At 43.4% G+C, this 12870-nt stretch overlaps 1 protein-coding gene across 1 annotated transcript in view; it reads left to right on the top strand.

The window, feature by feature from the left end:
• The first annotated feature begins 343 nt into the window (after positions 1 to 343).
• Positions 344 to 12870, top strand: part of tbc1d20 (TBC1 domain family, member 20) — a 32364-nt gene continuing 19837 nt past the window's right edge. Inside the window, exons 1-4 of the mRNA XM_080533568.1 lie at positions 344 to 656; positions 1764 to 1949; positions 6401 to 6481; positions 8390 to 8576. Coding sequence (XP_080389694.1) covers positions 599 to 656; positions 1764 to 1949; positions 6401 to 6481; positions 8390 to 8576 — 512 coding nt within the window. The 5' untranslated portion in view covers positions 344 to 598. The remainder of the gene's footprint in view (positions 657 to 1763; positions 1950 to 6400; positions 6482 to 8389; positions 8577 to 12870) is intronic.

Here is a 12870-nt window from a genome sequence, read left to right on the forward strand (position 1 = left end):
AAATACATATAGAAATGTATTGCGGTATACTGTGTGTATTTGTATGTGTATTTGTTCATACATTCATTTATGTGTCTATATATTTATTGTTAATTTTGTCAGACTTGGTCCTCCATAGAAAGTACCCGGATGTGTTGCTCTGATGAATGGCAGACGCATAGAGGCAATACACAACAGCCGCCAATGAGGTATCTACGAGTCTACATCTATGCTTCTTTTCCCAAAAAGGGGCGGGGGCATGACGCGTGGACAAAATACCCGGATGTGTTGTTCTGAATGGTCGTTGACTGCACACAGATCCATGTTTTCTCATTTTGCCTGAAAAATCCTCTTTTGAAGGTTCATTAATACTTCTGGATAGCCTATTTCCGAATGATGTTTTTAAGTCGCTTTAGCTTGCAGAAAACTAGTCTCAGTACCTAGCTAGCTAATATGATGATGTGGCATATTTCATTGGACAAATAGCAGCTCTCTAGCTAGCTAATCGGCTAGGTGACAATATTTTTCATGTATCTAGCTAGCTAGTACACATCTGGTGGAAAAAGAAGACTATAGCTTTTTGTAATCTACGATGACGACAAGATTGTAGTGGGAAAATATGAAGAAATCAAGAAGTGTTGGTGCGTCCTCACCTTTGAATGGGGTCGGGAAACAAGGTAAGAAGATAGCTAACTACCCTGTTATTTTATGTTGGTTAAATGACCACTCCACATGTCAGTATTAGCGTCAAACAGGATAGCTAGCTACTGTAGCCTTGCATCATAACCCTTCCAGTATCTAGCTAGCTACTAGAGTTCTGTACCTCACTTACTAAGTATTAGTATTAGTAAGTCCACTTCAATACATATTGGTCCCATCGCTAGCTAGCTAACTAGCTACCAATACCAGGCTAAATTGGCTTCGCGCCTAGCTAGGTTAATATTGGACACTACTGTTGGCTTGTAATCTCAGTTTCTTCATTAGTTCAGTTGCATGGATATCAATGATACCGGTTGTCACTCTGACACGCCCCCTTCTAAATCTCTAAGGGCCGGTTTCAGAGACAAGGCTTACGCCTAGTCCTGGACTAAATCACACTTTCAATGTAAAATCTCCATTGAAGATGTTTTTTAGTCTAGGATTAGGCTTAAGCCTTGTCTGTGAAACCGGCCCTAAGAGAGTTAACTTTCAAGTGTTATAGACAGGCAGTAGGCTAGGCCTACATTGTCTTAGAATTGGCCATTTAGCAGACGCTTTTAATCCAAAGCGATTTACAATTACGAATTACAGGTGGAGCAGTTACCGCTGGAGTAACTGAGGGCTAAGTAGGCTAAGTGAGGGCACACTAGTGGTGGTGGTGGTGGTGGTGGTGGTGTTTCAGGCGGGACAACCTTCCCATCACTAATCCAACTCACTATCCACTAGATCACCACTACGTATGTCGTACATACGCATGTCGTGTATTCTATCTTGAAGTGTAAGATAAATCCTTATGTCATGCCATATGGTTTCGTTAGCACCTATTTTGCCTCTTACACAAACCAGACAATCACTCAGGTATTGGTTCTGGCCCTCATGGTGCAGCAAGTTAAGGGCATCACTAAACCAAAACGCAGGAAAATTGCCTCATGATTCCAGGGAAAAGGTTGTGGATTACATTACATTCAGTTGCAACAGAATACTCAATTCAGCCCATTGGTAGCTATTTGGCATCATGTGTGAAGGATGTTTCGTTGTGTGCGGCTACTGTGAGTTGAGTTGTTGTGTGATTGTCGTGTGAACAGACTGGGACTCGAGGAGGAAGAGGAAGGTGGCGGACATCTCTCAGGCGCTGAAAATGACGCCCGTGGATGTGGCTGCTCTGAGGCGGATGGCGATCAGCGAGGGAGGACTGCTCAGTGATGAGATCCGCTGTAAAGTCTGGCCGCGGCTACTCAACGTGCCCACCGATACCCTGCCTGAGAACCCAGGTGAGCTGGTCCATTCAGACCGGGGAGAAGAGAACAGACCAGGGAGAGGAGAACAGATAAGAGAACAGACCAGGGAGAAGAGAACAGACCAGGGAGAAGAGAACAGATAAGAGAACAGACCAGGGAGCAGAGAACAGATAAGAGAACAGACCAGGGAGAAGAGAACAGATAAGAGAACAGACCAGGGAGCAGAGAACAGATAAGAGAACAGACCAGGGAGAAGAGAACAGATAAGAGAACAGACCAGGGAGAAGAGAACAGATAAGAGAACAGACCAGGGAGAAGAGAACAGACCAGGGAGAAGAGAACAGACCAGGGAGAAGAGAACAGACCAGGGAGAAGAGAACAGATAAGAGAACAGACCAGGGAGAAGAGAACAGACCAGGGAGAAGAGAACAGACCAGGGAGAAGAGAACAGAGAAGAGAACAGACCAGGGAGAAAGATGCTGCTTTCATGTACAGTGTTTCCTCTATGCATTGATTCGTGGCGGGATGCCACGAATGAATTTTCTCCGCCACTAATTGATTCAGGGCCAGTTTCAGAGACAAGGCTTAAGCCTAGTCCTGGACTAAATCACACTTTCAATGTAAAATCTCCATTGAAGATGTTTTTTAGTCTAGGATTAGGCTTAAGCCTTGTCTGTGAAACCGGCCCTCAGTCCACTAAGTCGACGATTTCTCCTCAGGCTGCGCAACGAGAAAGGCAGCGAGGTATTATGAAAAAAAAAACAGATAGAAGCTAGATTTAGGCCGCTTTCAGACCTACATTTCGTTCCGATTTATGGAGCAGTAAGTTACAATATTACAGACTTAATCGCCCCCACACGCGCGAAGCGCTTGCAAAACAGTTTTGTGATTGGTCCGAATTTAGCGGGAAATTTGGATTTCAGGATATCCCTCTCCTCTCCCTCTCTTTTCGCCGGTCCCTTGAAAAGAAACATCACCTCACTCACGCGGCCAGTCTGATAGCAGCCTCGCAGTCTTGCTGCAGCGGACCACTAACGTCCAATCACAACAATGATTTTGTACAGTTCAGTATAATATTTGTAGATATGTTTTCGTTTGAATAATATTCACTCTGTCTTTTAGTTTCACACTCAAAAATCCCTCAAACGGTTCACTCTGTCTCAGTCAGTCTCTCGCATGAGTCGCACCCTCTCAGGTCCAACCGCTCAGTAAAAACTTATTGCAAAAAAGTAAACAAGTTTGTAAATACGTAAATAGTTAGTTTGTAAACCTGGTCAGCCTTTTTCTATTCATTTAGCCTTTCAGAATGGCATATTATGCAAATGAGTTGATTACGTCATATAGCTACTTTTGGGAGAGCCAACAGCTACTTCCATTACAGATTGAGTTGGCAACACTGCATCCAACAGTCCCGAAATTATTTTGTTCCCCATTGTTCACTGTTCTGCTGTGGGGTTTTGCCTGTATTTATGGGTGTGTGGCTCTAGATGTCTTCTGGGTGATTTCTCCACCTAAAAAAAATCTGTCTCTGAACATTTTTCTGATTAAAATATATCTGATCTTAGATCAGCGCTATAATGGATGTTGACTAAAAGTGCACCTAAATCCAAGCCCATCTCTCTCTAACCGCTGATCCAAAATCAGATTAATGACATTAAACATTCAGTTGACGACTTGACACAAGGGCTACTCCCGATTGGTCTAAATGTAAACCATCTAAAAGATACAAAAAGCTGATCTAGCTAGCTAGGTGCACACATAAGATATCACGTTAAATAACGTGTTAAATAACACGTTAAAACAGCGACAGATGGATGGATTTTTCAAGAAGAAAAATGTCCCAGACACTTCAAACATTGCTGAAGCTAGCAGTGGCTATGAGAGATCCGAAACGGCATGGATGGATCAGCTAACAACGTTTATGGCGGGGTACCACCACCAGCAGCTACAACTACAGCGGGAGAACAAGCAGCAGCTACTTTGCGGGTGGCAGAAGGAGAGCCATCAGCATCGGCTAGCTGTGGTGGTGTATCAGCAGACATTAGCAAGTCAAAAAACGATTCTTATGTGCCATCACTAGGGGTGGGACGATTAGAAAATGTCATGTCACGATTATCGTGGGCAAAATAATCGCGATCCACGATATTATCGCGAGATAATATTAATGCCATTAAAACACACTGTAATCACTTTAACTTAGATTTTGTTGTATTTTTAGGACATTTTAAGTCAGTAATTCAAATTCAGATTCTAGTGGCACATATCTCTGGCCATAATCCGGGTCCTTAAGAAAGAGCAATTCCTTTTCGGCCAATCAGCACCTTTCATTAACGTACGCAAGGAAGTTTAAAGAACGCACTCCCAGTGTTGCCAACTTCCAGAGCCCCTTGGCGACTTAATTAGTCAAAAGCGACCAGCGACAAATCTAACTTCCTTTTCTGGTCATTTGGGGAATTACTGTAAAGCATCTAACATATCCTGTATTCCACGGTTCACGTTACAACCGAGCTCAGGAGAGACGAGTAGGGATACAGTCTATGGCGAGCGAGTGTTGCCGTCTCCTCTCTCCCTCAACACTCTCTCCCTCAACACTCACTCCCGCGGCCAGTCTGATAGCAGCCGCGGGGAGCGTACCGTTGTTCCCCGGGTCCTCGCAGGGGGTTCGGGCAAAGTTCGGGAAATAACGGACGGTTGTCATGTGTTTATACAGCATGGATGTTACGTGCCTAATGCCTTTGATGCGCACACTTGCTACTTGCCGCTTTAATAATTGTATTTAGCCTATAGCACAAGTCATGCATTGCATGTAACCTCAAGTGCTGAACAGTATTAAGTAAACCACAATATATTTGCTAAAGCTTAGGGGCGACCGTGCCTTTTGCAGCCATAGACTGTCACTGCCTGGTAATAACAAGGAAGGCCAATGACAGTATCCCGTCTAAAGTTTTTCACCAGCCATGGTGAGAAGGCTAGCATACGTTACCTAGTGACTGACTGACAAGGCTGTTGACAGTAACGTTACCCATGCAGGCTGAACAATAGCGCGAGACAAGTTCTGTGAGGATATTCGCGCGCGGCTCATGTGAGGAATTGCAATTATATTACAGTAACAGTCGCTAACTTGACTGCAAAAGTAATGTAGCCTAGGCTGAAAAATAGCGCCAGACATTTGTTAAACACAGTTTATTCACAACATACGATTATGACGATTATTCAAATAATAAAAATTCTCCACGATTAAGTTATCGCGGGTGTTTTTATCGCGATTAACGATAAAAACGATAATCGTCCCATCCCTAGCCATCACTTTAGCAACGATACAGTATTGGCAGGGGAAAAGAAGGGGAGTCGATTTTTTATTGACAACGGAATGACATGCTGGAAAAACATGCAGCTAAAATTCAGGGAACATTTGGACAATAAGAGACACAAGGGAGAGGTACGGGAAAACAGGGCTCATGTAGGTGTCATCAAAGGTAAGAGTTGGTTTTCTTTAACTCAGCTGATACTCAGCTGTTTACCGAATGTTCCATCTGACTGTCACACTGTGATTTTACTTGTGTAATGTGGTGGGTTGACATAATTCACCCACGGAACTATGGGTTGGGAGTATTGTTCCGCACGGACAGATAAGTGCGTGGTACCCGAGTTGTTTATTCAGTTCTATTTACTGCTTGAGTGTGTTGTTGACAATCGTTCATGTCCTACATTAAACGTTTAGCTTTCTTATTTGATACGCCGCCTACGACTCCAGTCTCTCGGCACTACAGTAAACGGTTAATGAGTAACGTTAGCCGGTTTTGTGCTCTCATGTAGGCCAATACTTCGTATTGATGAGCTGATGATCTCTCTGTGTGTGTGTGTGTGTGTGTGTGTGTGTATATGTATGTATGTGACTGTCAGTCACAAGTTTATATTCTACGGATGTTGTTCAGTGCTGTATGCGCGTTCTTGGTTCTGTGTGTACTCTTGTGTACTTCATATTCGATGAGCTGATTATCTTTCACTGTGTGTGTGTGTGTCTGTGTCAGTGTCTTGACTTGGGCGTATCTGTCAGTCACATGTATATTATACGGTAACCTATGTTCAGTGCTGTATGTAGCGCGTTCCCCATGTTCTGCTGCAGCTGTAGCCTCAGGATATCTTGGTATTTGATCACCTGCTATATAAAACATCTCCGCTCGGCTTTAATGCCTTAACCGCAATTATTATAATTTGTTTTGCCACGCTCCCTCTAGTTTTTGGTGAAATTACGTCGTTGTTTTGAGCGCGTGTGCACGCAAAAAAATAATAATTCGAGAGCGTGCTTTGCGCGCGAGGATTGGCCTCACCACCACTAATGTGAAAATTCATGTGAGGAAACACTGCATGTACACTGGACCACACTACATTTTCATGAGCACATTTGGCATTTAAAAGTGACTGTTCATTTATGTGAACACATTTCATGTTCTGTGTTGTCGTTGATGGCGTTTCTTTCTCAGAGGAGGTAGAGAGGGAAAATAACAAGGACTACAACCAGGTTCTGCTGGATGTCCGCCGTTCCCTCAGAAGATTCCCTCCTGGTGAGTGGCTGAAGCACTCTAACATCCAATACATGACCTAAACACCTTTAACATTACCTTAACACCTCAGACATGACCTAAACACCTTTAACATTACCCACTCAGACCTGACCTAAACACCTTTAACATTACCCAAACACCTCAGACATGACCTAAACACCTTTAATATTACCCAAACACCTCAGACATCACCTAAACACCTTTAACATTACCCAAACACCTCAGACATGACCTAAACACCTCAGACATGACCTAAACACCTTTAACATTACCCAAACACCTCAGACATGACCTAAACACCTTTAACATTACCTTAACTGTAAATAATAATAACTGTAAATCCTCCACTGCTCCAGTCACCTACGGTGTCCCCCAGGGTTCAGTGCTATGCCCCCTCCTCTTCATCCCGTACATCCTTCCCCTTGGCCAGGTCCTCCGCCACCACGGCCTCCGCTTCCTACAATGACCTAAACACCTTTAACATCACCTAAACACAATAATCTCAGACATTACCTAAACACCTTAAACATTACCTAAACACCTTTAACATCACCTAAACACAATCATCTCATACATTACCTAAACACCTTAAACATTACCTAAACACCTTTAACATCACCTAAACACAATCATCTCAGACATTACCTAAACACCTTAAACATTACCTAAACACCTTTAACATCACCTAAACATAATAATCTCAGACATTACCTAAACACCTTAAACATTACCTAAACACCTTTAACATTACCTAAACACCTTTAACATTACCTAAACACAATAATCTCAGACATTACCTAAACACCTTAAACATTACCTAAACACCTTTAACATCACCTAAACACCTTTAACATTACATAAACACCTCAGACATTACCCAAACACCTTAGACATGACCTAAAGACAATAACCTCAGACATTACCTAGACGCTTCAGACATTACCTCAACTCAACCTCCTCAGACATTCACGCGTTGTGCTAGATGGCTTTTCTTTTTAGAGATTGTTTTATTGGCGGTGGGCTAGAAACCCCAGGAAGCAGAGTAGTCATTGGACTTACCTACACTTTGGAATTTATTGGATTTCTGTGATTTAAGGACGACTGTGTCTCTTTTTTTTCTTCGTTTTCCTCGAAAAAGTCCAGCAGAAGTCTAAACGACCCAGTTAAGTCATTTAGCGCAGAGGATGACTTCATTCACCAAAAATGCATGAACTATGATGCTTCATTTTGTAGCCAAGCAAAGTATTGTTGGTAGGTAAACACATAAAAACGAAACAAGCAAAAAAACACTACACTTGGCACTCTAGGTGGTGATCATTGCCAGTTAGTGTAGAAGAGTTAGTAAAGGAGACCATCCGCACGATGAGACGATTGTGATAATCAGGTGGTTGTGGAGATGGGTTCTGGTATCAAGACATGATGGCGGTTTTAAAGAAGGCAGGGTTCGACATTAAAGGTTGCCTGATTGCCTGGGGCAAGTAAAACATTCGCCGGGTTTGTTTGCGCGACAGCGACGATGCTGCTGGATCCTGGATCTGTGTATCGGTGTGCAGGTAGAACAACGGACGGCGCAGGCGCCAGACCAGACTAGATGATCGTGGAGTGAAGATAAAGCGTACGCGCCTGTCCACCTGTCTGTCGATCAGCGCATACGCTTTAATAATATCTTCACTCCACGATCATCTAGTCTGGTCTGATATACCGATACACAGATTCAGGATCCAGCAGTGTCGCCGCTGTCGCGCAAACAAACCCTGCAAATTTTGTACTTGCCCCGGGCAATCAGGCAACCGTTAATGTCGAACCCTGGAAGGTACAATATCGTTGTCTTGGTGGGAGAAACTACTGACAGAAAAAATAAAGATTCAGGACTTCTCCTGACCCTGCTGTTGACCTCTGACCCTGCAGGCATGCCTGACGAGCAGCGTGAGGGTCTCCAGGAGGAGCTGATTGACATCATCCTGCGTGTGCTGAGGAGGAACACCCAGCTGCATTACTACCAGGGCTACCATGACATCGTGGTCACCTTCCTCCTGGTGCTGGGGGAGCGACTAGCCACCGCTCTGGTGGAGAAGCTGTCTACCCACCACCTCAGGTATAACACCTACCTACTAACTCCACCTCAGGTATAACACCTACCTATTAACTCCACCTCAGGTATAACACCTACCTACTAACTCCACCTCAGGTATAACACCTACCTATTAACTCCACCTCAGGTATAACACCTACCTACTAACTCCACCTCAGGTACAACACCTACCTACTAACTCCACCTCAGGCATAACACCTACCTACTAACTCCACCTCAGGTATAACACCTACCTACTAACTCCACCCACCACCTCAGGTATAACACCTACCTACTAACTCCACCCACCACCTCAGGTGTAACACCTACCTACTAACTCCACCTCAGGTATAACCCCTACCTACTAACTCCACCTCAGGTATAACAGCTACATACTAACTCCACCTCAGGTATAACACCTACCTACTAACTCCACCTCAGGTATAACACCTACCTACTAACTCCACCTCAGGTATAACACCTACCCACTAACTCCACCTCAGGTATAACACCTACCTACTAACTCCACCCACCACCTCAGGTATAACACCTACCTACTAACTCCACCCACCACCTTAGGTGTAACACCTACCTACTAACTCCACCTCAGGTATAACACCTACCTACTAACTCCACCCACCACCACAGGTGTAACATCTACCTACTAACTCCACCCACCACCTCAGGTATAACACCTAGCTACTAACTCCACCTCAGGTATAACATCTACCTATTAACTCCACCCACCACCTCAGGTGTAACATCTATCTACTAACTCCACCCACCACCTCAGGTGTAACATCTACCTACTAACTCCACCCACCACCTCAGATATAACATCTACCTACTAACTCCACCTCAGATATAACATCTACCTACTAGTTAACCATCACTGCAGGTATAACATCTACCTACTAGTTAACATCTACCTACTAGTTAACCATCACTGCACACTCTAAAAAAAAGAATAGTTGAGAATATTTAAAAATTCAAGGCAACCTTATGCACTAACAATTTTGAGTTTGTTGTTCCAACTAAGAATTTTGAGTTTGTTGTTGGAATGGAATGGAATGGAATGGACTTTATTGTCATTGCTACAGTACAGGTACCAAACAACGAAATTTAGGAGGGGTGGCTCCCCTGGTGTTAGGAAAGGGAAAAAAAAAAAAACTTTAAAAAAAAAAGCACAAGAAGGGAAGGAGCTGGTTTACATAAATAAAGGCTATGTACACTATCCACTGTACTATACTGTACAGATAGACGACTAGGGTTGTCATATTGCACAATAGTATTATTTCACATTTATTTAAAGTGTCACAGTTTGCAGGCTTGAAATGTACATGTTTGTGCCTCAGCACTACACCTGATTTTTTCAGTCCAGCAGCTGCCATCAATCCGTCCAGACTGTCCAGGGCCCAGAACTTAGGTCTTTGCTGTGTTCAGGGCCTGGACGGCCCTGTGGTAGAAGCTGTTCTTCAGTCTGTTTGTCCTTGCGGCCAGGGTCCTGAACCGCCTTTTCGAGGTCAGCCTGGTAAAGTGTTCGTACCCAGGGTGGGTCGGGTCCCTGGAGATCTTGGAGGCCTTCCTGAGACAGTGTGTGTTGTACAGCTCTTCCAGAGAGGGGAGGGGGGCGCCGGTGATCTTCTGTGCTGTTCTCACGACTCTCTGTAGCGCATTTCTCTCCGCTGTTGTGCAGCTGGAGAACCAGTTGCAGATGCCGTAGGTGAGGATGCTCTCCACTGCGCCGCGGTAGAAGGTCACCAGTATCTCCTGCTTGCTGTGTTCCTTCCTGAGGACTCTCAGGGTGTATAGCCGCTGTTGTGCCCTCTTGATGGTGGCTTTTGTGTTGTCCTTCCAGGTCAGGTCATCCTAGTGTTCCAACTAATATTAGAATGTTGGTCCAACTGATATTAGATCGTTGGTCCAACTCATATTAGATTGTTGGTCCAACTCATATTAGATCGTTGGTCCAACTCATATTAGATTGTTGGTCCAACTATTATTAGATCGTTGGTCCAACTCATATTAGATCGTTGGTCCAACTCATATTAGATCGTTGGTCCAACTCATATTAGATCGTTGGTCCAACTCATATTAGATCGTTAGTCCAACTCATATTAGATTGTTGGTCCAACTAATATTAGAATGTTGTTCCAACTAATATTAGTTTGTCCTGCCAATGGTCATCACGTTTAATTCTTCATTCTGCCAATGCAGATTTGTTTGTTCAATAAATGGTGTTGTTCACAGAACTACAAAAAGCTAATCGAGAATATAATCGTCTTTCTTTGCACCCCATTCACTTTTTTTCATTAGCCAAGATAATTATATAACCTAAATTATGAAATTAATCAATAATACTTTAGAGTGGAAATGAATTGGACTCTGCACACTAAGTGTAATCACGCGAGCTTTTATTGACCGTTGCACGGCATCGAACACAGTCACAATTCAAGGCACGGTTATTGCTTGGGTTATCCCTTTGAACTCGAACTACCCCATACTTCCCCCTGTACGACACAACTACGGTTTGACCCATAAAACTTACATAGAATGTGCCCATAATCCTTTGGGTCCACTAATATGCAAATCAGTTGTGGCCAAGCGGCCAATCAATGAACAACAACAACGCAGTGAACATAACAGTAGTGAACATAACAGTAGTGAACATAACAGTAGCCGTGACTAGTTAGCTAGCTGTAACGCGTAACCAGGCGATAACATTCGCCACAATATTGAATTTCATCAACGTTAATCAACTTTTAATCTGTGAGAACAAAGCTCCTGATTGATATTGTAGCGTGGATATTTATTGGACTCGCACACAATGTTATCTTGCGAGCTTTTATTGGACGTCAACCGCCAGTGGAGCACTGATACAGTCTAACTTTTGAAGGCATGGCTAAAGCTTGACTTATCCCCATGAACTTGGAACTACCCCATACTTTCTCCAGTACAACACAGTCACGGTGTGACCCACAAAACTCACATAAATTGGGCTCAGAATCCTTTGGGGCCGCTAACCGTATCCATGTCTTGTGCTTTCTCCAAGACTCAGTGTCAGAAAAGTACTTCTCAAATTGACTTTCGAGTGCCTCCAAGTGATCAACAATTACGCATTTCACGTCAGGCGAGGGCACCGCGGAATCCGCGGAAATGCATTGAAATGCGCAGCCAGCTCCGCGCGGTAGCAGAATCTCGTGGATAGCTGTGCGTAATTCAAAGACGCGCGCCAATACTGATCCACGGGAAAGCCATCTGACCTCGGAATGGTAAAGGAGCGCGTTATAGCGGCGCATAGAGAAGCAAAGAGGCAGGTTTGTTATTATCAAACTAGTAACTAAATTAGTAACGTTATGCTAGTTATTAATTACGTTAATTTCGCAATGAAGACCGAACTGCAGCGTTTTAGCCAACACCTAGCTTGCTAGACAGGTGTGTTTTTTTTTTTTTCAGCTGACGTTATGTGAGACTCTAGAATCATGGGCATCATTTTGTAAATAGTTTTTGTCAAAAGTTGCTTATTATTCCCTATTAATGCTCGTACTTTACTCAATATCATTTTTGTTATATTTTTTCATTCTCACTGATTATTTTGGTGAAAAATGTCAATTATTATGACAAAAATTGGCGGACCCCCTGCAGTACCTCTGCGAACCCCCGGTTGAAGACCACTGCTCTAAAACATACTTTTCATCTCAGCGGATTGTTTGGCGCGTCATACAATTACCAGCCCAGACCCTGCTTGCGTCTCTCAGCTACTTTTTACTTTTGGCTCTATCTATCAATCTATCTCGCTACAGGTGTCATATAACTCTAACCCATATCCTGTCATATAAAAGTAGGCTACCTTATTGAATCTCCAGGTAATGTATTTCTGACATCCATCACTTTTGCTGTCGTTAAGATACTTTCTGTTTTGGTAGTCTGTCCAATGTGACAATTGCCCTCCTCCACCGGCCCTAGTTTTGGATCTAGCTTGCTGTTCATTATTTTCATGATAAAACGTCATAACATCTTCATATACACCATACAGGATAAATACTGATTAACAGTAGGCTACTTTGGCAAATGCCCATTGAACAGATAAATGTATTGTCCTATCTTAAGAAAACTAATGTAACACTCTCATCTGGGGACTTACACGGCAAATCAACTGAAGAACTACAAATCCCTGATGACAGGGAGATGACGTATGACTGCTCTGATGAATCAACCCCTATTTCATTAATTTTCTCTATATAACGACGTCGATCATTGATCGGCAATGACACTATATAATAGTTTGCCTAACTGGCCATCGGATTTGTGCTCCTAA

Source organism: Nansenia antarctica (assembly GCF_963989245.1).
Source record: "Nansenia antarctica genome assembly, chromosome: 6".
NCBI classification, from domain to species: domain Eukaryota; kingdom Metazoa; phylum Chordata; class Actinopteri; order Argentiniformes; family Microstomatidae; genus Nansenia; species Nansenia antarctica.